The 26,914-nt window shown below is 38.0% G+C and overlaps 2 protein-coding genes across 17 annotated transcripts in view; one reads left to right on the forward strand and one right to left on the reverse strand.

Moving 5' to 3' along the window:
- RCBTB2 (RCC1 and BTB domain containing protein 2) overlaps positions 1–7,811 on the forward strand; it is a 36,436-nt gene extending 28,625 nt beyond the window's left edge. For all 8 annotated transcript variants that reach the window (XM_033843667.2, XM_073795197.1, XM_033843670.2 and 5 more), the window contains 2 exons: positions 3,742–3,872; positions 7,428–7,811. In XM_033843667.2, coding sequence (XP_033699558.1) covers positions 3,742–3,872; positions 7,428–7,568 — 272 coding nt within the window. In that variant the 3' untranslated portion in view covers positions 7,569–7,811. The remainder of the gene's footprint in view (positions 1–3,741; positions 3,873–7,427) is intronic.
- A 561-nt stretch (positions 7,812–8,372) lies between these two features.
- The window catches only part of RB1 (RB transcriptional corepressor 1), a 137,488-nt gene continuing 118,946 nt past the window's right edge, over positions 8,373–26,914 (reverse strand). For 5 of the 9 annotated variants that reach the window (XM_033843663.2, XM_073795191.1, XM_073795188.1 and 2 more), the window contains 7 exons: positions 24,019–24,123; positions 23,076–23,189; positions 22,814–22,977; positions 20,876–20,906; positions 18,237–18,379; positions 17,685–17,734; positions 12,126–12,484 (listed from right to left, as the gene is read on the reverse strand). In XM_033843663.2, the coding sequence (XP_033699554.1) occupies positions 12,309–12,484; positions 17,685–17,734; positions 18,237–18,379; positions 20,876–20,906; positions 22,814–22,977; positions 23,076–23,189; positions 24,019–24,123 (783 nt within the window). In that variant the 3' untranslated portion in view covers positions 12,126–12,308. Of the gene's footprint in view, positions 11,247–12,125; positions 12,485–13,155; positions 15,561–17,684; positions 17,735–18,236; positions 18,380–20,875; positions 20,907–22,813; positions 22,978–23,075; positions 23,190–24,018; positions 24,124–26,914 lie in introns of those variants that run through there. The other 4 variants (XM_019936580.3, XM_073795190.1, XM_073795189.1 and 1 more) reach the window with 3 other exon arrangements.

The raw sequence follows: 26,914 nt of genomic DNA on the forward strand, positions 1-26,914 counted from the left end.
GAAAGAGTTCACCTCTCAAATCTTTCAATTAAATATTCATTTTACACGTATAAATCCAATAACACTTTTTACCAGATCAGCATTTAATTTTCCTCAGGTAAACAAAAGTCTGATTTCTTAAGTTTTATAGTTTTCCTTCCTTTCTCCCACACTACCTGAGCGCCCGGGGCCCACTATGTGCTGTGCTCCCCTCTGCATCTATGAATGAGACAGACCGACGCCCTGCTCCTGTGGAGCTGCTGCTGGGAGGAGGGAGGCCAGCCCTAAACAAAGAAATAAAAGCAGTCAGTTGGGAGGTCAGGGAAGGCCTCTGTGAGGACATGTGCTGAGCAGAGAGCTGGGGGAAGCATGCAAACGCCCAGGTGAAGAGTGTTCTAAACAAGGGAGACAGCAGGTGCAAGGGTCTGAGACAAGAACACAGGTAGCACATGGAGGAGGGGGGAGGGGGAGGGGAGGAGGAAGAGTGGGGAGGGGGAAGGCCCGAGTGGTTTGGAGGGAGAGAATGAGACCGGCAGTCGGAGGAATTGAGGCCAGGCAGCTGGATCTGGGCAAGACCAGGTACAACCTTGGAGGCCACCGTGAAGGGCTCGAGTTTTATTCTTGGCGTGATGGACAGCCTTGGAAGGTTTTGAGCACGAGGGTTGCGTTATTTAGGATTTGCTTTAGCAGTAAAATGAAAAAAGGAAGTGGCTTAAACAAGACAGTTTCTCTCTCTCTGTCACACAGGGATACAGTGCAAGGCATCCTTACATGTGGCCCCTGCACTCATGTCCAAGACCACATGTGCATTACAGGCAGCAGGATGGAGGAAGGGACAGTGACAAGGGACAAAGGGCAAATCCCAGTGTTGGTTAAGGAAGTCCCACTTCTTTTAAACCATGGACCAGAGATAACCAAGGCCTTAACTCAGCTGCACAGGAAGTTGGGGGAGGTGGTTATTTCTAGATGGTCATGGCTCAGCCACGTAGTCTACGATTTTGGAAGAAAGGGAGAATGGGTTTCTGCACATATGAAGGGAGAGGCACCAGCAGCTTATACTCCAGGGGTGAGAGGATTTGTTTTTAAAAGATCAGTAACTGTAATGGTGAGGTTTAAGATGGTGGTGCCCTGGGTTAGGGTGGTCTAGCAGTGGAGGTGTTGAAAGAGATCCGATTCTGAATATATCTTAAATAGGGAGCTGACAGGATTTGTTGGTGGATGGGATGTGGGTTTTGAGGGCAAAAGAGAGAAGGATGATTGCTCTGAGGTATTTGGCTTGAGAGTGGAGAGCACCAGGTTTTGCTCTTGAGTTTGAAAAATCAAAGGAGTTTGAGCTGCTTTTCAGATGTCTGCGTGGCAGGTTTTTTTTTTATGGGCCCGCCCCTAACATTTGCAGGGCCCTGGGTAAGAGTCTAAATGGAGGCCTGTGCACCATTTGTCTAAAAATTTAAAGTTATATGTCAAGCTAAAAAATTTCAGATAAAATTTGTTCAATCCTCATACCTTGAAAAATATACCTTATCAAGAACTGAAAGGCCAGGTAGGAGTTTCAGCTGGAATTTAGAGTTGTAGGACTCGTGGAGTTCTGTGCTGGGACACAGTGGCACAGGAAGGACAGGCCTCTGGCCTCCAGCTCAGGACCTGCCCTCTTTCTTTACCCACCACCGGTTACATCCTGCATCCCAGGGGTGTGTGGGCACCCAGCCTGCATGTCCGTGCTCCAGTCCACCCCCCCGGCCACCCCTGGGCGCTGGGGGCCTGCACGTGGTCTGCAGGGGAGGAAATACCGACATATGTGGCTTCAGGGCTGATTATTCAGGGAACCCCAGGGTCCCAGGAGCACAAAGTGTGGTCTAGGAGTGGGCACTTGGCTCCTTGGCTAGCCTGTGGAGAGGGGGGTGCCTAGAACGGGTGCAGAGCTGGGCCCCCTGGAGTGGAGGCTCAGGGCAGTACCTGTGAGTACACGCATATGGGAGTCTGATGGCTCGGAGTGTGTGGGGCTGTTGATGTGAATTTGGGAGTTGTTGAGAACTGACCAGAAACAATCGGGCCATTCACGACTCTCAAGATTTCAAAAGATTTCAGAGGGCCGTAGGCCTTTCTTCTATAATTTTGATAATATTTGTCATGTTATAGTGAAAGCAAGTTTCTACCAAACTTAGGAGAAATTTCTACCAAATTCTACCACATGTACAAAACTTATTAGCAGATATAAAAACAGTTAATGTTGTAAGGTTGATGAAATCCTGGCTCTCTGTCCTTTGGGCCCTCTATGAAGTACCTTCCGTGAAAGGTTATTGTAAAGTAACCTTTACGTGAAGTAAACGTGACAATATTCTAGAATCAGGATTCAGCTAGCCTTTGGATCAGGTGGCAACCAGGACTGAATTAGACCCAGCGAATGTACCACTCCAAGGGTGCAGTAGGACTGCTGAGCCCATGGTGCTTGAACCCCAATCACACAGGGGCCAAAAGCACCCTCACAGTATCTCTATCCAAGCCACATAACCTGAGTGCCACTCATTTCACCAGTGACGAAGTGTTTGTAGCATTCTTTATGCTAATTAACACGTCCTCTAATGAAGATTTAGGTAGCCATAACTGAAGCCCCTGACAAGGGCCTTTCAAATGCAAACTGACCAACCATTCTTTTTTTTTTTTTTTTTTTTGCGGTACGCCGGCCTCTCACTGTTGTGGCCTCTCCCGTTGGGGAGCACAGGCTCCGGACGTGTAGGCTCAGCAGCCATGGCTCACGGGCCCAGCCGCTCCGTGGCATGTGGGATCTTCCCAGACCGGGGCACGAACCCGTGTCCCCTGCATCGGCAGGTGGACTCTCAACCACTGCGCCACCAGGGAAGCCCTTGGCCAACCATTCTTGATTGGAGTGCTTCATAGTATCCCTTGGGGTAGATTAAAATTAACTTAACCATCTAAATCACTCTATGTTGAGTTATTGGAAAGCAGATGACAGATAATATAACAGGAATCATCAGTTTTTACAGATGGTATTTAAAACTGAGGGGCTGGAGATCATTTAGGGAAATAAGTGAAATAAGAGTCTGAATATTGAACTCTGGGGCATTCAGCTATGTGGAAGTCAGGAAAAATGGTCCAGCCAGGAGACTGAAGAGTAACTAATGAAGGAAGGCATTTCAAGAAGGGGAGCATCCTTAACCCCATCAAATTCTGTGTAAATGTTGAGTAAGATGAAATCAGAGGAGAGCCCCTTGGATTTGGCACCATGGGAGCCATTAGTGACAATCACAGGTGTGGTGTCAGGGAGCAGAGGGGTTGGGCTTCTGCTTAAGGTGAGGATAGGAGGTGAGAGAACAGAGGCAGAAAACAGAGACCTCTCTCCCCAGGAGGCTCGCTCAGGAGAGGAACAGAGAAATGGGGCAGGGTCGCAGGAGGCCTGAAAGGCATTTCTTTTCTTTTTGAAGAAGATGGGCACTATTACAGCACGTGTGAATGCTGCTGGAGAAGATGTTGATAATTCAGGGGGAGGGCTAACTAGAGCATTTCTAAGGAAAAGACTAGGGCCATTTTCACTTGCTCCTGTTTTTCCATAGCTGCTTGTTTGTGTATTGCACTCGCTCAGTGCAGCTGCGTTCTCAGGTAGAGCCACATGCTCAGAGTAAGCCCAAGTCTCTGTTTCCACAGCCCTTCACTGAGGATTATATTCAAAATCATCTCTGACAGGCTGAGTGAGTTTAAATCAGGGTGCTTGAGATCACTCCCCTAAGAAACATCTCTTTCCACCAGGATTGCTAGATTTGGCTACATTTTATAGAGAAAATCGTTTGAAAAAACTCTGCCAACAAACTATCAAGCAAGGAATCTGCGAGGAGAATGCCATCGCGCTGCTCTCGGCCGCCGTGAAGTATGACGCTCAGGTAAGAAGAGCATCCTTTTTCAAGGAGCTCACCTTCTGGAAGAAATGGTTAGCTGTCTACTTCATGCCTTAAACTAAAAGAAAGTCTAAGTAAATTAAAGATCTGAGGTATACAAATAAAGTACCAGAAAAAATATAAGGGAATGTTTATATAAAGTTAGGGTGGACCTCAAGGGCAGAAACCATAAAAGAAAGGATTGATCTGATCTCAAAAAAACAAAAATGTTTATACACAAAAAAATAAACAGAAAAAACCAAAGTGAGTGATACTCTGGGGAAAATATTTGTAATATCACGAAGCAAGTTCACCATAGTTAATACATAATTCTTAAAAAAAAACAAAAAGAAAACATGAGCAGTTTGATGGAAGAAAATGGACCAAATGGATTTATGAACAAATGAAAAATATAAATGAAAATAAGGTATAATTTTTCAAGTGTCAAACCAGGGAGTCTATTTTTAGAAATAGTATAGGCTCAGGATAATGGGTGTTCTAAACTGCTGAGGAGAATGCAAATTCGTATAATCAGTCTGGGGGTCTGTTTGGTAAAATATGTGTTAAAAGCTTTAAAAATGTAATTCTTTAAGGAATTCAGTTATAGAAACTTATCTTAAGGAAGTAACCATGGATTCAGACAAAGTTTTATCTTCAAAGATGTTTCCTGCAGTGTTGTTTATAATTTTTAAAAATTGGAAAAAGTCAGTGTGAACAGGAAAGGATTGTTTAAACTAAAAAATGTTAATACTATTCAACATATATCATTGACTGAAGAACTGTGCTCCTATTTTTTTAATAAGTATATTTATTTTTATTTTTTAAATAAAAATAGTAAAAAAAATTTTTTTAAGTATAAATAGCTGAATTTAAAAAGACCAAAATTTATTATCTACATAGGAAAAAAGACTGAAAAATACAGTCAGTGGTTATCTTTGAATGGTGGGATTGTGGATGATTTTTATTTCCTTATCTTTGCTTGTTTTTCCTGAAGTTTCTACAGTGACCATGTATTGTTTTGATAATAAAGAAAGGAAAGAAAACTTGTCTTAGAGTTAAATCTTTAGGAAACAGGCCATACTTTTTGGAGTCGATTTCCTTAAGGATATCCTTTCCTTTGGTCAGAAAACAGGGACATTTTAGTCGTGGGCAGAAAAAAGGTTATAACTTCTTTTCTGCTTATATAAGTAATAGTGTGCTTATTAAAGAAAATTTGTAAAATACAAAAAGTATGAGGAAGGAAATGACTCCTCAACCAGAGGACACTAACATTTTCATACAGCTCCTTCTGATTTTTTCCTAGGTTATGTATTGCGTTGGCCAAAAAGTTTGTTTGGGTTTTTCTGTAACATCCTATGGAAAAACCAGAACGAACCTTTTGGCCAACCTAATATATATTTCTAAATACTAGATTTTTTTCACTTAACATTTAAAAAAATCTTAGCCACCTTGAAGCATTGACATTTACAAGCATAGTGAATGTTTGTCTTTCATCAAGGTAATAATACTTTGCGCACTTACAATAGGCAGAAGGCTTCATGGCCAGACAATAACTGTGCTTTTTCACGAGTTTGTTAAAGTCATGCTGATAATACTGGACTCTGGTGGGCTGCCTCAGATGATGAGATTGTGGGCATATAGTGTTTCCATCTGAACTAGAATTAATGTCCAAGACTTTTTCATATTCCCTGTTTATGTGAATTATTTGTATGGTTACCATTCAGCCCTGTTTTCTAGAAAGCAGGCTCCCTGAGCAAATGGCAAGGACTTTGTTTTGCTCACAACCATATCCCTAGTGCTTAGGATAGTGCCTGACACATAGTATGTGCTCATTAAATATTTGTTTAATGAATGTCCAACTTTGCCTGTAGAGGCACTGTATTTTACTACAGGCTGTCTGTGTGTGGTACCCTAAATTAGTGTAATAGACCACAAGTAAAATAGACTCAATGTATACTTAATATAAAAGTTTTTATAAATAAAGAACAGTATATTTGAGTTGACTAGTATTGTTACTTGCTGACTCTAATAAGCAAGAAATGGACCTTTTCAGCAAATTATCCCTCATGCTTGACTACACTTAATACGTAATTAATACACACCAGGGATTATTTGAAGCACAGTTCATATCTCCTTTAGTTCTCAAAAGAACCTTGTTAAGAATATATGTATTATTATTATTTGTTCCAGTTTACAAATGAGGAAGCTGAATCTCAGAGAGATTAAGTAAATTCTTAGTAAGCTAATAATTGTAAAGCTGGAATGCAATCCAGTATTGGACAGATTTCAAAACCACACATTTTACTACAATTCTCTATTGCCCCCATATTTTAAAATCAGCAATGTTTATTCATTGATTCAACAAATATTCCCTGAGTGCCCATTACGTGCCTGGCGTGGTTCTAGACACTAAGGGTACATGAAGTGAACAAAACAGACCAAAATCTCTGCCCTCCTGGAACTTTCTGGTGAGGGCAATAGATGACGAATACAATACATGGTCTGTTAGGTGGTGATAAGTGATATAAAAAAGTAAGTTAGAGAAGGGCAGTGGGGCAGTGGGGGGCAGGCTGAGATTAAAGCTGAAGTTTTCAGTCGTGGTCTGGGACGGAAGGAAGGTCTCACTTAGAAGGAGACTCGAGCAAAGACGTTAAGGAGCATGGCAGGAGCTGCGTCAGGAGGGCAGCAGAGCCCCGGGTCTGAGACATATCAGAATCTCCGCAGGCTGGCCTGACTTCAGCTCTCATTTCTCTCAGACCAAAAAAGTGTCCAGCCACCTTATTTCTGATCTCAGGTTTGAAGATCTAATCAAGAGAATCCCTACAGTACTGTTTTTTGGCCTGGTGTACATTACAGTAAGCCAGAAATCACCACTCTGTGGAGTTTCTCTTAGCAGAAAGTCGTGATTTCTTCAAAGCATTTTCCCACTTCAGATTATTGAAGCTATGTGTGATCTGATGAAATCTAATCATCCCAGCCTTTATCTTCTTGTAAAGGAGAAAGAGCAGTGGCCCGTTAATGACTGCAGAGAAGCATTTCCCAAGATGACTGTTTTATGGCTTAAGCTTTTCTCACAAACTCCTTACAGGTAAAACTACTTAAGCCCCTAGAAGAATATAAAAGAGGAGTGTTGGGCTCAACATAAAGAAAATCTTTTAAACAATTTACTCAGTGCATTCATGCAATAAATAAATATTTATTAAACAGACAAACAAGAGGAATGTCGTACTCTGCATAAATATTGAAAGTGGAATGAACAAAACATCTAGGCGCCTATCTGGGAAGAAAAAGTCTCATTTTCTGCATTGGTTAGTGTGGAGGCACTTGAATGCTTTACTCTGTTATTTAAATTTTTGCAAGCATAGATTCATATTAGCTATATAGTTTTACAGCTGTTCTTTAGGCATTGCTGTCCCATTGCCTTCTGCTGGCCATCAAATCCTTTTTCCTTGCCTATGTGTTTTAGGAGTTTTTGTGCTACGTTGCATTGCATTGGGATATGTGAATTTGTTAAAACAAATTTGTTCGTTTTATTTGTTAAATTTCTGTTGTCATTCCTAGGATTTAGAAGAATTCTGCTTCAGGTTTTGCATAAACCATTTGACTGTAGTAACACAGACGTCAGGCTTTGCAGAAATGGACCATGATCTCTTGAAGAACTTTATCAGCAAAGCAAGCAGAGTTGGAGCCTTTAAAAATTAATCCTCACCTGCAGGAAAGAATTTTTAGCATTTCCATTCTCCCTGCAAAAGCCAGAGAATAATTTCTCTTTAATAGTATTTATGATGAGCTACATTTGGCTGAATACTTAATGTTCTGTCAAAAGAAGGATGGTGGTCAGTCTTCCCCACCTTTTGAAATCCACAATCTAGAGAGAAGGCATTAAATGCTCTCTGATCAGATGGGACTAAGCTCAAGGGAATAAAGTTGAAATGTCTTACTATACTTACCGTTTCCTCTTTCGAGTCACTTAAGTTGGAGACTTTTGGTAGGTACATGGGTCTAAGTATATGCTATTCTGGCCAGATTTCCATATTCAACAGGCTGATACCACATAGATAGCTTGACAAGGAATGCTGTCACTACCACACCTGCAGCATTCAGCACAGTGTCTTGCATAGAGTAAGGCACTCAGCTTATACAAATCTTAATTATGCCCCGAGAACAGCTTTATTTGTGGGATACTGGATGAAGGAATAACTTTCACAAAACAAATTTAAAACGTCTGAGGCTCATATTCTTCTGTACATCGTTCTAAGAAATAGTGGCTAATTTAGAGCGTTAATTGGAATTCACAAAAGGCCTTAGCAATTAAATTGTCAAAGACCCAAGGGCTAATTTTAATTCTGTCTTTACTCTGAGTCATTAATTTCTCACACGGGGTTATCGAATAAGAAGTGTACTATCTTTGAATGAATGTTGTTTCTGGGCTCATTTGCCTTACATAATTGCACAATGTCCTTTACTTCTGTGTTAAGAGAGATTTGCCTCTGTAAGTAGAAATGATTTTGTTTTTCTTGTAGTTGACTTTTATGTCACTATAAAACAGGTCTTTTAACTTGGCACAGTGTAATTATAAAGTACTAGCCGAAAAGGAACTACGCTTACATTTCATGGACAGCACTAGTAAGAAAGAGATGAATTTATACTGTTTAGATCAAGTTACCCAACTACAAATGAGAAAATGGAACAGGATGTAGGATGTAGAGTCTCCTAACATGTACTTTCACAATATGATACTATGTAGGGAAACAAACCTCTTTTGGAAACCTTGTTCTGATGCTGAACCGTTTGATAATAAAGTGCTTATTTGCAGATAATAGAACAAATGTGTGTGTGTTTTCATTCTTCAGAAGCAGCAAGATTCTCTCAACCTTATGTCTCTTAGATGTACACAAATCCATTTGATATAAGCTTATTTTTTAAAGCAGTTACTCAGATAAGGCATCATAGCGAAGCCTACCCTAAAACGCAAATGGCTTCTAAACAACTAATTCTAATCAACTGTTCGTATGATTGCCCATGTTCTTTATTGGTGAGGTCACTTTTGAATCCTTAGTTTCTTTTTGTTTATCTGTTTTTGCAGACCTTGTCTGGTAGAGGCAGAGGAGTCTCGATGCCTCCAGTTCTAAATCAGAATCCCATTTTTGGAACTGTGTAGTATTTGTTATTTTATTGGGTTGGCCAAAAAGTTCGTTCTGGTTTTTTTCCGTAAGATGTTACAGCCTTACACCATTTGTCTGTAGTTTTAGTAGGTTAGCTGTTCTCTCCAGCAAAGAAACATTGAGGCCTGGGTATTACCAGTCGCCATCAGTTCTCACAGTCAGACGTCCACAGGCTTCATTTCCGACTCGTTCTCCTCAGCCCACTATGCTCGCTGTCACTGACCAAAAAGCCTTTATATTTTACAGAGTCTTCCCAAACCTCCTCTTCCTCTTTCTTGCCCTTTTCTGACAGGGTCTTCTGAATTTCCTCAATGCCTTTTTCTTTTATGAACTCATTTCATGGAAATACTGGACCACCCAAAGGGAACAGGTAAGTTTATTTAGGGATGTAAAATGGATTACCCTCCACGAGACTCCCCAGCGGGTCACTGCTCTGCCAGAGTACACGTTAGTAAGAAGGGGTGGGTGGAGCTTTATCTAGATTTCCTCTAAGCTTGTTATGTGTAGGCTGCACTGCTCTGTATCTCCGTGCTGCTTATCTCTGGGCACAACAGAATAATCTATGAAACTTTTACAAAATATAGATTCAAGGATTCTAAGTATGTTTACGAAGCTCCCCAAGTAATTTTGATGTTTAGCCAAGGATGAGAATCATTGGTTTAGCTCTTAAGACCTGGGATGCCAAACAATAAGGAAGGGCTGATTTTAGACCAGTTGGAGATGACAGATGAGTCCCGTGGTTACATCTCTCTGAAAAAACATGCTTTCTCTCTGATCTTTGAGGATAGGCTGGCCATCAGTGCTCCTATATGAAGGATAATATCACTTTATTTCCTTCATTTCTTTCTAACAGATGAGTGTTTGTAGAGCTCAGAAACCCTAAGTTTAGTCAGGGATATGTGGGAGGGAAGGTTCATTTTCATAATGACACTACATCAGAAGTCAGTGGATCCGTTAAGTTCATCTTACATTTTCCATCCTTAAGTTTTGTTTCCTCTCTGCTCACACAAGAAATTCAATGTTTTAGTGCTTCCAATATAATTTCACCCAAACTTACACAGAGAGAGGTTTAGGTTTTACAGGAATAAAGTAGCATCCTCATCTGCTGAGAGTGGTTTGTGAAGATACCATTCAGTGCTTTTTAAAAAGGGTTAAATGTTTTCATCTGAGACCTGAAGAAACTGCCAGTCATTCTAGACCATAACCTGGTGAGTGTTAGACACAGAATTCTTGACCAGTGATGATGAAAAAGAGGCAATTACAAACTACATAGTCTTATCTATCTTATGAGTCCTCCCTGTGCTATTACCACAACAAACAGGTTGGGAGAACTGTAAAGAGAGAGGAAAAACCATACCGTACTGTCATTTTTAATTCAGTCTTTGCCAAAGCATAAAAACATAAACCATAATGACTTTCTCTCACTAAATTCAGTTAAAATCATAACATTTTGTTTAGAAAGTAACTGATATTGGTCTGTGGAATAAATTTAACTTTCACAGTAAATTGTCATCATACGTCAATACTAGACTGTAAGTATAGTTCCAAGATAATGGACACAAAAAAGTATTTCTAAGAATAGATGACTATTCCAGCTTCTTATTAAAAGAGTTGTTTTAATTCCTTTCAGACATTATACAGTGTTACTATATTTCTATTTAAGACCCCATACTTGTGGAAATTTGCTATGTCTAGAGGCAAGGTTTCAGGTTGTCCTGTAAAACATTTATTTAGTCCAAAGGAAAATTCTACCGAATAAATCCTTGCCAATGCCATGTACGCTGTCTGGCCCAAAAATGAGGAACAAAAATATGCTTCTACGGGCAAGCTTCTAGGAAATCATCCGGACGGTCATAGAACTGATACTCCCCGCCGCCCACCATTTGTACCAGAAAACTGTAATGAATAAAGTAAATACTGAATTTGAACTTGTCCCTTTCATTATAAGGACCTTTAATTACTGGAATACTAAATTAATCTCCAGAAGTGATCAGTTTTCTATCATCCAGACTAAAAATTTTTAATGTTATAAAGGCTGCTTGATTTTTCCCTGACCTAAGAGACTGCATTTCATGGAAGATCCGCATCCAACGTAAATACAGTCCCAGTACTGAGGTATACCTGCTGCTTTTCCTGCTGGAACTTCCTTATTTGCCTTTCTTCCTTCAGGGACAAACATGCTGCTGTTCCAGAAGGAGGGACGTTTACTGTCCACCTGTTTTTGAGAAATCATATTACTTCAACTCAAGATTATCCCTTGGTACCAGACGGGTTTCTTCATTTTTTTTGGAGTTTAGTATGATCATATGGTACATATATTACATAATATATGTACGTGATAATAACATATATATAATAATATAATATATATAATATTATAATAATATATGTACATATATATATATACATCTACCTAAGCAGGGCCTAGGTTAGCTCCCCCAAATCAATGCATTAATGGTGAAACAAGACTCTTCCCACAAGTGGGATAAAGCCTCTCAAAAGCTCTATGCCAGTTTAGATATGCTTTTGATGCCCTATGCCAGGTTAGATGTTTTTGATGCCATGTGACTTTTGGCACCAAACACACAGAACCACTTGGTTTTGAAAGCTTTTTGGATTTCAGAACTGCAGATAAAGGACTGCAGACTTATATATATATGTGAAGGATGCTTGGAAGGAAAGGCCTTTATAAACTCTGTGTTAGATGAAAAGAGATACTTGCCCCCTCTGCCCCAACTCCTTTTCTTAAAACTCTCCATCTTACTATGACATCTTATGTTTCCTCAGATACACCCGATGCACACCCACCTCTGAGCACTGGCTTCTTTCTCTCTGTGTTCTGTTCTACCCCCTCTGGTGCCTGGCTCACTCCCTCACCCTCTGCAACACTTGGCTCAAATAGCACCTCGGCAAGTCTTGCCCTGACCACTGTCCTTTAAGTGTTAAAACTCCTCTCCCTACCGGTACTCCCTGCTCTCCCCCCGGCACGTCTTTCTCCACAGAACTTAATACAATCACATATACTATATTCCTCGTTTATTTATTCGTTTGCTCTCTTTTCCCGAAACTAGAATTAGAATGTAAGTTCCACAGAGAGGGGGAATCTTAATTTTATTTACTTGTTGTATCACATTTTAGAATGTGCCTGAAATACAGTAGGTACTCAATACATGGCATTTTCAAAGAGAAAGAGAATATCGTTTCTACATACTTGGAAAACATACAGAAAACATACCTTTTTTCCCCCCTACATACGGGCTTCTTCTAGATGCTACAACTATAGTAGTAGGTAAGGCCAGCCAGGTTGATGCCGGGGTGGGTAAACAGGCAATAGGCAACCCAAGTAAGGCAGTTTCTGACGGTGATGAATGCTGTTACACTTTTGAAGGAGAGTGGCACAGTACAGAGGAAGGATTTTAGCTTGGGTGTCAAGGAAGGCCTCTGAGCTGAGCCCTGAAAGACAAGAGGAAACCAGCTAAGCAAAATCCTGGGGGAGGAGCACGCTGGACAGAAGGAACAGCAAATGTAAAAGCCTGAGGTAGGGATGGGCTTGGCGTCATAAGAGAAGAAGGCCAGTGGGGGTAAAGCACAGTGAGCAGGGAGAAAGTAGCCCGAGAACAGGACGGAGAAGAAGGTAGGGGCCGCTTCCCAGGCCGCGATCAGGAGTCTGAATACTTCAAGGAGAGGAGCAAAGTGAATCAATTTATATTTTAAAGGGGTCTTTAAGGAGTAGAAAGGTAAAGAGGAAAGAGAGGGAAGTGGAGACCAGTTAGAAGTCTTTAACAGTGGTCCAGACAACAGCTAATAGAAGACTCAGGATTTTATCTTGAGCAAGTAAGTGTTTAATAACATGGGAAAAGACTAGGGTAGAAAAGGGTGTTTTTGTTTGATTTTGGTTTATATTTTGAGAAGCTGGGTGGGGAGGAGGGGTAGGAATCAGCGGTTCTGTTGGCTGTGAGAGCTCTGACCTCCATGAAGAGGTCAGGCTGGAGAAATAAATCTGGGATTTATCAGCATATAAAGCCCATTCTTAAAGGCTAAGAACGGATGAGATACTAGGAGAGAATTTAGATACCAAAGAGAACGTTAGTGCACTTAATACAAAGACCACATCAGACCATTAAGACTCTTAACAACTAATTTATTTAAAAATAGACAAACTATTGTTAATCGTAGAAAATAGTAACAGCGATTTTAAATGTACAGTTTTAACCAATACAAAAAGCAATAAAGCAATATCTGAAGCCTTATTTAAGAAATCTCAATACATGATCTCTGAAGTTCCTTAAGTTCTGACACTAATTCTAACATGAACTTATTAGCAAAAGACTCAGAAATGTGGTAAGCCCTTGACCTAAAAACTAACTGATTTGTTTGATATTCATGCAAAAATGAATGAGGAAATGAGATAAAGCTTTCTAGTGCCTTTGCTATCAAGATAACTGTCAAAAAAATAAGTTTGCAACTGAACTGAGCACAAAATAAAGTTTTGTTTTCTAACAAATAAGACCAGGTTTCTTTTTAAAAAGAACTCTGAGTTTAGACAAAGTAATTTTCCTAAAAGCTAGTAGATGCTACCTTAAATACCACCTATTTTAAATTATACCATCTCTAAATAAGTTAATCACACAAGATATTTAAATACACCTTTAGGTGTTGGAGGGGGGAGCGCCTCTTTTCTAATGCAGCTGTTTTAAATTGAAGCTTTTGCACAAAATCAGAGAGCAACATTAATGCCTAACCCAAAGACCTTTCGTTACCTGCATTTTGGATGAGAAATGATGCGGCTTTGAAAATGCCAGTGTTAGACCATGCTGAATTAAGAAAAAAAAAAGGACAACTGCTAGTTCAAAAGATACACGGAAGATATGTACCATTCCAGAACAAACACACCCTCTTCCCGCATTCAGGAGGGCAGAGTAATTGCTGAGATGTAATTATATAACTCTCTAAGAAAAAAATTAAGGCTCCTATAGTTAACAGTCTGTTTGTGGAGTAAAATTATTTTGTATCTTGATGCTTTGGGACCCAGAAACGTTAGAAAGTGCACTTGGGATATACTGTATTAGGGTCCTCTGCAGCAAAGCTCTAGCTGAACACTTTATTTTCCAAGCACTAGATGGGTACTTCATGAATTCAGTGATCTGAATGGTATAAAAACCAAGAGTACTATTAATAACTCTTTACTTTAAAATATGAGTTGGAGGAAGAAAAGAATAAATTTTTACAAGTCCTGAGGTATGAAATCTGTATCAGTAGTATGACAGTATCTCATATGTTTATACTTTGCTTTCTGTTTGTATTTAAAAACTAATATTTATAAAACAAACACACAGTACATCCATTTAGTTTCCATGAGTAAACTAAAATCTAATGTGTAAAAATTAGTAATTTTTCCCTAGTTTCTAATATATGTTTTAGCACAAGAGCTCAGGATCATTTGGGCGAATGGGGGCAGTCAGCCAAATTGCATTTGGAAGACAAGACGCATTTTCTAAGGGTGTTCATGTTAAGTTAAAAAAAATAAATATAAATTAATAAAAATAAGAGCAAACATCACATACATGCCACAAGAGAAGACAAAGTACTCAGATAGGCACAGGTTGTGAGGACTCTCACTCCCAGGGGATCCTGCCACCATTTGTAAAGCAGAGCAATTATAAGTAAAACCCCTACATACGAACGAGTTCCATTCAGAGCGTGCTTCATAAGACCAATTTGTTTGTAAGTCCAGCGAAGTTAGCCTAGGTACCCAACTAACACAATCGGCTATATAGTACTGTACTGTAATAGCTTTATAATACTTTTCACACAAATAATACATAAAAAACCAACAAACACAAAAAATAAAGAAAACATTTTTAATCTTACAGTACAGTACCTTGAAAAGTACAGTAGTACAGTACAACAGCTGGCACACAGGGGCTGGCATCGCCTGAAGAGGCAAGAAGAGTTACTGACTGGAAGAGAGAAAGGAGGTGGGAGATGGTAGAGCTGAAGGATCGTCAGCAATAGGAGACGGAAGGCAAGCTGCAATTTCACTCACGCCTGACATTAATGGCACAGGTTCTGGTTCCTTGCTGGATTCAATTGTTCACATCTTTGAAAGTTCGTATCTTGAAGGTTCGTATGTAGGGGACTTACTGTATTTTGGAAATGGAAACATCTGCTACAGCTTTTTAAATGGCAGGACTGGCACAGGACTTTCAATCTTGAACAATAACAATGCATGTTCTAGTGACTACAATGTTGCAAGTGGCTTAGGAATCCCCTGCACAAATACTCAACTGTGCTATCCACAAAAAGAGCTGAAGGTATGTATCAAATGTGGCCGTAAACAGAACCTGGGAGAGTTCTACAGTCAGATCTGTGGGAGACAATGAAGCCGGAGATGTACAGGGTGCCCACCAAGGTCGTGAGGTCCTCACTTTTCTTCCCTGTTTGAGGTATCCGTGCTATCATTCATTTTCTGCTTTTGCATTCGTGTTCGAGTAGATGCTAAAACAAGGATGAAGAAATGTTAACAGCACTGACGGTGCTGGGTAAGCTGGTAAAGGGCTGCCACACATGTTATGCTTACGCCAAACTGATGGAGCCCAGGGCCTCGCAAAAGCAGTGGTTTCGTTTTTTAAATCATACATCCCCATCAGCAAATTTTTTTCCAAGCAGTACCACTAAATGTATGTATGTATGTATGCATATGTGTCTAAATTATAAGACACACACACCCCAAACATTAAAATAGATGAGATAAAGACAAATATTCTAATAGTCTCTTTATGTACCCCCAAAAGGTGGTCTTACACACACCCAAGTGTGCCCAACTTTGTAGGCCACTGTTCTAGAGATGATATGGTTAAGTTTGGCACCTGAGCAAAACAGAATTCTGGGCTGGTCTGCTGAAGTGAGTGTTATTCTTCATGAAGCCAGGAATTCCCTTGTGTTTGGAGACACGCTGCAAGTACTGCAAACACATCAGCTCACAGCTCATTTAATTTGGACATGGACATTTAAAAATACATTATTAATTACAACACAAAAACAGAATGCTTCTCTTAAATAATTTAAAAAATCTTAACTTGATTTTAGAGGTGGGCAAAGGCTCTTCATAAAGAAGCACAAAACACTCACGCTTGGTAAAGAAAGGAGTGACTCAGTCTCCCCTTCTGGCCCTTCCACTCTGAGCAATCTAGCACTGTGTAATGACCTTCTTCTGAATACAGTTTTTTTGAGGAAGGCTGAAGAGCAACCTGGAGAATTCCTTCTCCTCATGGGTTAAAACTCCTGCTACCTCTCCTCAATTTTCAGCTGCACAAAGGCCCTGAACTTCAGCCCGGCAGAGGGAATTCCTGGTCATAGCTAAGTGTGTCACTGCGAAATGTACTGACTACAGCAACTGAGCTCTTCTATAAGAAAATATACACGTTTTTACAGCTTTCTGCTCCTTTTAAAATGCATATTTGTGGGTTCCAAAATGCTTCCACATGTTTTTAAGGTCTGATTTTGGTTATAAGCTTCATGTCTATTTTCATGCACTGGGGGGAAAAGCTACAACTATTTAAAAGTTAAAACAGGAGTATATTAGTTGATGTAAAATCCAAAAAGAGATCCATTTATAACCACAAAATTTAATTTAGTTTCAACAGTACTCTTCAAAATAATACACATAGAAATATGGTTTAAAAAATCAAAAGTATTTTTAAAAACACTTTATATTTCAAAGTTAGTATCTACAGAGACATTGAGAGAAAGCCCCTTTTTAAAAAGTCACATTTTAATTGGTACTGTTCTTACTGATATGTCCTATGACCTAGGAACGACAGTTTTAATTCTTATTATCTCCTAAATATTTGTCTTCTTTCCAAGACCCAGCTCTGCTTCCTGTTAATGGGTCTGGCACCAGATTATCAGGAAATGTCACACTCACCCTCACGGCTACCTCTCTAAGACATCGCAGTAGCAGTCAGTGCACACAGATCTTTTTCTTAATGTGCTTCCCATCTACTATACTTGGGTTAATCTTTCATAGTGTCAGAGTAGCTTAGGAGAGAAGTCCATTTGCCTTAACATTCCAAACTTAAGTCACTCTGTATAACTTGGAAAATGCTCTTGTGTTCTTTATCAAAATTCTGATTTCCAGTAATGAAAAACTTTTGTTTAAAATAAGTTCTAAAACTTGCAAATTAGGGAAGTTCAGTAATAGCAGAATAAAAGATTATTCTTTAAATAAGGGTGATGATGTTTATATATGCTAAGGGTGATGATGTTTATATATGCTAAGGGTGATGATGTTTATATATGCTAAGTATATATATATTCTTGCCTACATCCAATACTCTTAAATAAAGGTACCTCATTACAGTTCTGCTATCCTAAAATATTTTCTAACCACAGCCATTCGTGTTGAAGATTTGGTTTCACTTCTTGGTCTTCCCGCAGATTTTAGGAAGGATGAAGACGACCTTCACTTTGCATCACACATCTAACCCATACAGGCTAGTAAACAACACATGCTTGAGCGAATTATATCTTGAACGCAGAAGCAAGTCACTAATTGAAGAGATTCTATAAATTTATTCTTTTATAATGTGAAAAGGCTTTCCGCAATGTAAATGACTGTTCATTTACGTAAGGTTTAATGATAAGTACTTACTCATTTCTGCCAGTTTCTGTTGAAATTTGGACTCCCCTGGGAGATGTTTACTGCAGATTTAAAAAATGCAAAATATTTCATATGTATATGTACAAATGAAAACCTCAGATTTCCAATAACTATGTTTTCAATGACTTTTTATGCTCTTATTTTAGTGAGTAGCTTTTAATTTCGAAGGTTTATAAATCGAACATCTAAAATATAAATGTCACAAATTTATGATCCTAGATATTTTTTCAGTGGTTCTTATGAAACACAGTAGCATTTTTCAAGAGTAAGCATTTAAAAATCTAATGTTAATCAAAACTAACAAAATTTTATCAATAGCTTTGTAAAAAAATGACCAGATTTTTAACATCTGATATTTTCAATTAATTTCAGTAGATTTACATGGTGCTTTTTACTTTGGGATGCAGTCACACCTACTATTTTGAGCAATCCTCATAATTTCCAAATAAAACTGGCATGAGAAGGACTGGTGTAAGTCGGGAGTAGGGCTGGCGCTCTGGGTTCTCCCGATGACCAGCTCAGCTCCTGAAAAACGGCTCCTACCTTCCATCTGCTTCATCCGATCCTTCAATGTCAAAGCGCAGTTTTTTCAGTGGTTTAGGAGGGTTGCTTCCTTCAGCACTTCTTTTGAGCACACGGTCGCTGTTACACACCATTTGATTTATTTTCTGGAACTTCTCAGAAGTCTGCAAATTATGGAATTCTTTATTTTAAATCATTAAATGCCACCACTTTGCTTAGCAACCCCTAATTGCAGGTTTGAGGTGGGTCAAAAATCAGGCAGAGGTAATATCTGCATTTTAATTTTCTGCCTTTACGGACCAAATAAGAGATGTGAAAAATGTTAAAATCAGACTAACTGCACCTAACTCTGCCCCAATTAAATACCTGCTATTTTCAAACCCTCCTATGTCTTCCCAACAACTCTGATGGCTACTCCAAAAGTCCTAGTTCCTCGTTTTCAGAACCTACTCACACACAAAACTAGGGCTACTTCTCAGAAGCATGCAAAGCTGGAACAGCTTCCTGGAAGCTTATTTTTGACAGATTTTTTTTTTCTTTTTAGAGCACAGCATAACCGGAAAGAATGTCACAGGAATTTAATAAGCGATGTTTAGTGAATAATAATTTTGGGCTCACTTTATGGGTATCATGTTGACAAGTCATACTATATATTTGAAGCCATTATTGATGTATTGTTAGGATATCAGTATTTGTTGATATCCTAACTCTAAAAGTTTTAAAATAAAATATTAAATATCCAAAAAACTTAAGCATTTGAGTCCATCCAAGTATTACTAGAGATGACCTGAGATATTTATCTCCTGAGGGAGAATCCTTTCACAGCAAAGAAAGCTTTGGTAAGAAATACCAAAGGGGGCACAATACCTTATTTGATCCAAAGGACAAACACATGGAAAAACTCTATGTCTTGTCTATCTATTTCAGAACCAGAGTGAGGTGATAATCTCAGTGATGTGTATTAACACATTTATTTGAACTCAAGAATGAAGTCAGACTTTCTGATAGAAATTAAATGTGATTTGACTGATTTGACAGTAAGGATTAGCTTTGCTAATTATGCTTTATTTTCCAAAAATTAAATGAACTAAGTTTCAAAAAAATTAAATGCAAAACCAGATTTTGATGGAAAATATATTTAGAGCACATGTACAATATGATAGAAACAAAATTCTGGGCACCTATTAAATTTATAAGATTTTCAGTTATCAGCTTTAAAATATGGAAGGACATATAACATTTTCTCAATTCTTTTAGAGGCTATGGCAAGCAAAAAAGTTTGAAGACCACTACTCTATACTTATCCAGATCCAATCCTATTTATGTGGTCCATATCCCCCTTGTGAAGCCTGACAGCTGCAGCCTATATTGAGCTAAACGTCACAGCATTTACTATTTGTAACAAACATTTTAACATTTGGTCTTTTAGTATACAAACATTTATGGTTCTCTAGTTATTTCATTTGGGGCAGTGCAGCAGGCAGATGCTAGAATGGCTCTCACTAATCCTCATCTCCTTGAGTGTGGGTTGGACCTGGTGGTGTCTTGCTCCTGACAAAATAATGTGGCAAAAGTGATGGAAAGTCACTTCCAAGATTACAACAAGAGTGACTTCCATTTCGCTTGTTTATCTCCCTCGTTCCCTGCCTCCCTCTCTTGGAGTCCTTGCTCTGGGAGAAGCAAGCTGCTATGTTGTGAGTAGCCTGTCACCCTACGGAGAAGCCCACGTGTCAAGGAACTGATGGCTTGGACCAGTAGCCATCGAGGATCAGCCAACAGCCATATGAATGAGTCTCTGAGAGGTCGTCCTCCAGGTGAGCCTGGAGATAAGTGCAGCTCCAGGTGACACACTGACTGCAGCCTTGTCTGGAGAGACCCTGGATCCTAAGCCATGCCTGCGTACTGACCCACAGAAACTGAGATGAAAAAAGGTTTAAGTTACTAAGTTTGGGGGTGATTTGTTACGCAGCAATAAATAACAAATATAGGCAGAGGGGTGGGTAGTATGAAACATTAATAGTAATGCATACTGAATACAGGACTGCTGAATTAGTGATGGTAATGCAAGGCCAGCTAGAGTAATGGGTTCCCAGACTAGAATAACCATTTCAAAGCTAAGCTTTGCCCTGCACTCCTCTGGAACAAAGACCACCACAGACTCTGTCACTTACACTGGGGCATGTAACCAATTCCTTATCAATTTAACAGGGAAAGAATATCCTAGAATTTGGAGAGGAAGAAAAGCAAAAGTGTGTATATGTATAGAAGGAGACCAGTGGGTAAGGACTGGCTGGTGACATCTGGACACAGTGATTACATTTTGGAGTATCTTATTTCAAATTAGTGAATCTCAAAGCTGTTTTTTACAACATTCCTTTGAGATTATATAATGCATATATTTGTATGTATAGACATGAATGTATACACACACATATATAATCTCAAAGAAATGTTTGGAAAACAACTTTGAAATGCACCAATTATGAATATGATTTAAAATTAAATCTGATTTGAAAATAAATCTGATGTCTTCTAAATTCTACGCAGTATGCCTGAATGAGGTGCTTGAATAATAGCATTTGTAAATTCAATTACAGAAATTCTCGATTTCTTTTATAGTTATAGTGCATACTATTGTATTTCACAGGAAAAGTACTCACCCCAAATGATTCACCAATTGATACTAAGATCCTGTCAAGTTAATATAAAATACAAATTAGTAAAATGCAAATCATATCCAACTGTGCAGAGGTGAACATACACACGTCATTCTGAACTATCAGGAATGCCAAATCAAAGGTTTCCTCTACCCCTGGAACCACTGACAAATTATACTCATTAGAGACTTATTCTGGTACTGCTAGTCGAGTCAAACACTGAACTGGTTCCTTAGATTTTTTAAAGCAAGACCTGCATGTCTGCAAGAACATATTCTGCCATTGTTCACATTTAAAAAGGGTAAAAGAAAATTTTAAGTTTATCCATACTTAATTCTTCATAAATCAATGACTAACAATTAAAATTTCTTTCACCTTTTCTCATTAAAAATTCAAGTTACATTTGGCAAAAACTTATATGTGATAATCAGAATTCTAATTAGGATCTATATATAGTATAGTAAATATATTTACTATATATAGTAAAGGCTATTTAACACATATCCTAGAATCAGAAATCTCTTATTAGTTTGTCCTTGCTTGAACCATATAATTTACACTCCTGATAATAAAGGTGAAGAACAGCATTAGCCTGACACAACAAAGATTTGATCATATGTACATGGAATCAATAAATATATGGATTTTATTGTCCTCCCAATTCTTTGATAAGTGGCCATCATTCTATATATTGATATATTTGATTTAACTAAATATGCTGAATATGTAGAGTGTTAAGATGCTCTCTTAATACTTGATCAATGATTTATCAGGATTTTCAGAATGTGACTTTTTTGCTAAAGGACTCCAACCTGGAAGTGATTTAACTAAGATCAGCAAAAAAGCCATCATTATCAGCATAACATGGGTTAATTATCACCATTAAAAATTTAGCTAAGTATACGTTTTCATGTGTACAAATTAGACATGGTGTGGCATCTCAGCAGTTTATAATGTAATTTGTAAATATCAGTACACAGATACTCAACTATAAGAACACCAAATAAACAGAAGACGATACAGGGGCACATGGGAGCATTTATATCATTTGCCAATTATTTTCTACTTTTTCTTTTACTGTAGAGTTTGAAATTTTTATGAGTGTGCATTATTTATATAATTAAACACACCACACGAATTTTTTCTATAGGGTTAATATATCCCCTTCTTGTTTTTCTTGCCCATTAAGTACAACTATATGGGCTAACGTTTTCTGAGACTTTACAAGCAAATCTGCCTCCACTTTATCCAAATAAAGTCAGTTTTAAATAGCCCTTGATAACACATAATGAGTCAACTGAAGTACTTCAAAAGCCAGAGAGCACTTGCTGTTGGATGTGGAAGATAATATACTGATTTGTAGCTGCACAGAACCTTTCATCTGAGAATTTAAAACAGTTTCACACTCATCATTTACCTGAGCCACAGCACCCTGAGACCTGCCCAAGTTAATACAAAGAGGCCACAGGCAGAATTAGGAATGGACTTCTAAAGACTTAACTTACAGTCACCTACATTTAATCAGTCATCTACATTTTTATAAGCAAGATGAACACATCCACAGAAAGAGTTCACAGGACATTCAGTAAACTCCAGAATAAAAATTCTTAACCAAAAGTAATCTACTTTGTTTAGCAGACTGGCTACTTACAAAAACATGGGAGTGACTTTGAAACTTATCATCAAACTGGTGCTCAGACTGTTTACAAAAGAACAGACCCCAGCAGCCAGGAAAGCTGATGACTAAATGTGCAAACCCATCTAAGTAAACAGATTACCTCCCCCCAGACCCCCAATTCTTATCACATCACTTAATATAAATAAGGAAATTAGGGTCTCAAATCTAGCTTATTTTAAATGAAGAAAGCTTTGTGTTCTTAAGCTTGGATCAAAATAAGTCCCTCTTATTCTTTACCACTTCCCTAAAAAGAAAACACAAACCTTGATCTTGGAGTCATTTTTGTTGGCATAGGCAGACCTTCTGAAATTTTATACGGATTCTTCAGGGGTGATATGTAGATGTTCCCCCCAGGAACCCGTAAAGGTGAGCTAGAAAACTTGTAAGGGCTTCGAGGAATGTGAGGAATTGGTGACAAGGTAGGGGGCTAGAGGAAAAACAAAAAAAGTAGATTACTTAACGTTTTAGTGAGATCCACTGCTTTATAATTAGATTTTCCCAAACAAAGGATGCTTTTTAACATACCCTGGTGGAAGCATACTGCAAAATATTTGTTTTCAGTCTCTGCATGAAGACTGAATTATAGAATACGATAATAGAATCATACTCCTCTTCTCTGATCAAAACACGTTTGAATGTCTGAGGAAGAAGAGCAAAAACACTTGTTAAATGAATTTGGGTATTTAACTCCTTAGACTTTCTTTTTTTTTTATTAATTAATTAATTTTTGGCTGCATTGGGTCTTTGTTGCTGCCTACGGGCTTTCTTTAGCTGTGGTGAGTGGTGGCTTCCCTTGCTGCGGAGCACGGGCTCTCGGTGCGTGGGCTTCAGTAGTTGTAACATACGGGCTCAGTAGTTGTGGCACACGGGCTCAGTAGTTGTGGCTCACGGGCTCAGTAGTTGTGGCTCACGGGCTCTAGAGCGCAGGCTCAGTAGTTGTGCACGGGCTTAGTTGCTCCGTGGCAAGTAGGAACTTCACGGAACAGGGCTCAAACCCGTGTCCCCTGCATTGGCAGGCGGATTCTTAACCACTGTGCCACCAGGGAAGCCTAGATTTTCTATTTTAATAGTTCATAATACTATTTACAGTAAAAACGCATATTTTACAGGCAAAAACAATCCGAAAAAGCCATCTTAGGCTTGGATTATAGCTGCTCTACTAGCAGTGAAATGTCATAGATATATACGTTTTTTATATATTTGTGTAAAAGTTTATTACAAATATCCTGCTTATTGTCAGGGATATAGTATTCTTTATTTACTTTATAGTATGAATTTGAATACTAAAGTGTGTTAACTTCCCAATTACATTTTAGTTACAAATAATTAACCAATAATATGAAAGTAAAAAGTTGATATGTAAATTTATATAATACAGTCAGAACATATGATATAATTAATGACTGAAGCTATCCATATTACAGATATGTATATATCTGGAAAATTCTTACCATGGAAAATTACCTACCTCCTGAACAGCATGAGGAAGATCTTTGTATGCTGTTACAATGATTTTGAATTTAAGGTCTATATTCTTCACTTTGCATATGCCATACATGGAACACATCATAATCTAGTAAATAAATGTGATATAAAAATAGTCAGGATTTTGTTGCATGGTTGTACTCTAAAAAACACTGTTATCTTTCTTTTAGTTTCAAAAAATGGAAATTTAATTTCCTACAGAATTATCTTTTCCCATCCTGAGCTCAGTTTGAATGTACATGTAAAGTATTTAAAGGACAGAATGCAAATAGCCAACTCTCAATTATTCAGGACTGATCATCTGGTTTGTAAATAACCCTAACTTTGGCTCCTGTTCCTTAAATGTTTCTCAGAAGAGAAAAGTTGAAACTGGAATCAATTAACTGTTTAACACTTAAAAAAAAAAAGCCAGGTGTGAAAAGGGTTCAAACTATTAGATAAAATAATATTGACTATACTCAGTGGTGGTGTTAAGGGGGATGCAGTAACTGGAAAGGGACAGGAGACAGTCTTCTGTTGACAATGTTCTGTTTCTTGATTTGCTTTCATAGATGAGTTCAGTTGATGAATTTACATTAAGATGTATCCTTATGATATATGGATTACTCTATACACATATTACATTTAAAGAGAAGGGTATTTTAAACATAAAAATAAAATTTGAAGTGATTTTCTGTGACTTTGAAACATCGAACTTTCTTAATTTGTCTGAATTTTACTACCTAATTTAAGAACTGATATCTTCTGCAACATTCTTGCTCCCATCTACCGCCAAGAATACCTACTCAACATCCCTTGTTTAGCATCTTAAACAGCCCCAATACTACTATTTCTCCCGTTTAGAATGCCATCCAAGTATCCTCTTTGCTAATTCACACTGTTCTCCTATTTCAATACTTTACCTAAGATACCACTCACAAAATCTTCTTGATTCCAGATACCTAATCTCTTTAGAAATCCTTAGCACTACTGTCTATCTTTCTATATTATAGAAAAGCAGTAGACCCATAAGGCAATAAGTGCCTACCTAAAAAAAAAAATCCAACATACTAGAATTTAGAGTTCAAATATGCTCTTGTAAAATATACATATTTGTAGGTTATACCTTTATACAATAATTCATCTTTTGCTCAAAATATCATTCTTACTGGGAACAATACTACCAACCTTACCAAAATAAAAAGATTAAAAGGGAACATTATGAACAGCTGCATATCAACCAAATAGATATCTAAGATGAAATGGAAAAATTTAAGGAAAGACACGAACTACCAAAACTGACTCAAGAAGAAAAAGAAAATCTGAGCTTTTGAAGCACTAAAGCACCAAAAGCTTCAAAGGACACAATCAAGAAAGTGAAATGAAAAAAAAAAAGAAAAAAAAAAAAAAGAAAGTGAAATGACAACTCAGAGAATGAGAGAAAATATTTGCAAATCATATAAGGATTTGCATGATAAAGAACTTGCATGTAGAATATATAAAAAACCCTTTCGGCTCAACAATAAAAAGACAACCCAATGAACAAATAGGTAAAGTATCTGAATAACTATTTCTCCAAAGAAGATATACAAAATGGTCAATAAGAACACAAAAAGATTCTCAATATCATTAGCCATCAGAGAAGTGCAAATCAAAACCACAAAGAGATATCACTTCATATCCACTAAGATAGCTATAATCCAAAAGGCAAATAAGAAGTTGGTATAGATGTGAAGAAACTGGAACCCCATACACTGCTGACAGGAATGTAAAATGGGTAGCCATGCTAGTAAACAATCTGGCCATTCCTCAAAAGGCAATACAAAGAGTTACCATATGACCCAGCAATTCCACTCCTAGGTAAATACCCCAGAGAAATGAAAACATACATCCACCCAAAAACTTGCACATGAATTTTCATTGACATTATTCATAATAGCCAAAAAGTGGAAACCAAATGTACATCAACTGATGAATAAATAAACATGATGTGGTATAGCCATACAATGGAATATTATTTGGCAATAAAAAGGAATGAAGTACTGATACAAGCTATAACACAGATGAACAATCAAAACATAGTAAGTGAAGGAATCCAGACACAAAAGATAACATTATATGATTCCATTTATATGAAATGTCCAGAAGAGGCAAGTCTATAAAGACAGAAAGTAGATTAGCGTGTTGCCTGTGGTTAGAGGGGGTAGGAGAATAGAGGCGTGTATGCTACAGGTACAGGGTTTCTTTTTGACATGATGAAAATATTTTAAAACTGATTTTGGTGATTGTTGCACAACTCTGTTAATATACTAAAAACTACTGAACTGTACATTTTAAATGGGTAATTAGCATGGTATATGAATTACATCTCAATAAAACTGTTACAAAAATATTATTCCATAAACAGAGAAGAAAGAGGAAGATATGAGAGATGGTCTTTGTAAATTAACTCATTCATTTATTCATTTGACACTGTTTTAGATCAACTATTCTTTTTTAGATCTTTTTTAGATCAACTAAGATCCCCGGGGGTTCTTAGTTCCCCAACAAGGGATCAAACCCATGCCCCTGCAGCCTGCAGTGGAAGCACAGAGTCTTAAGCACTGGACCAGGGAAGTCCTAGATCAACTATCCTTAAGTCTCATGCTTTTTCCACACTAAATGAATTCTAGCTTACCACAACATAGAAAAAGCCTATGATAAAGTTTCTTCAGTGAGCTTTGCAGTGAGATCTTTCATGCCATTAAATAAATAAAGTTATTGAAATATTCTCAAGCTCTAAAGCTCTCATTTGTAAGAAGTATAGCAAAAATATAAAGGGTAGCCAACAAGCAAATATATATTAAGTCTACTAAATCGATGCAGCTTCTCATTTGAATCTAACCTTTTCTTAAGAAATC

Source organism: Tursiops truncatus, chromosome 18 (genome assembly GCF_011762595.2).
Source record: "Tursiops truncatus isolate mTurTru1 chromosome 18, mTurTru1.mat.Y, whole genome shotgun sequence".
NCBI classification, from domain to species: domain Eukaryota; kingdom Metazoa; phylum Chordata; class Mammalia; order Artiodactyla; family Delphinidae; genus Tursiops; species Tursiops truncatus.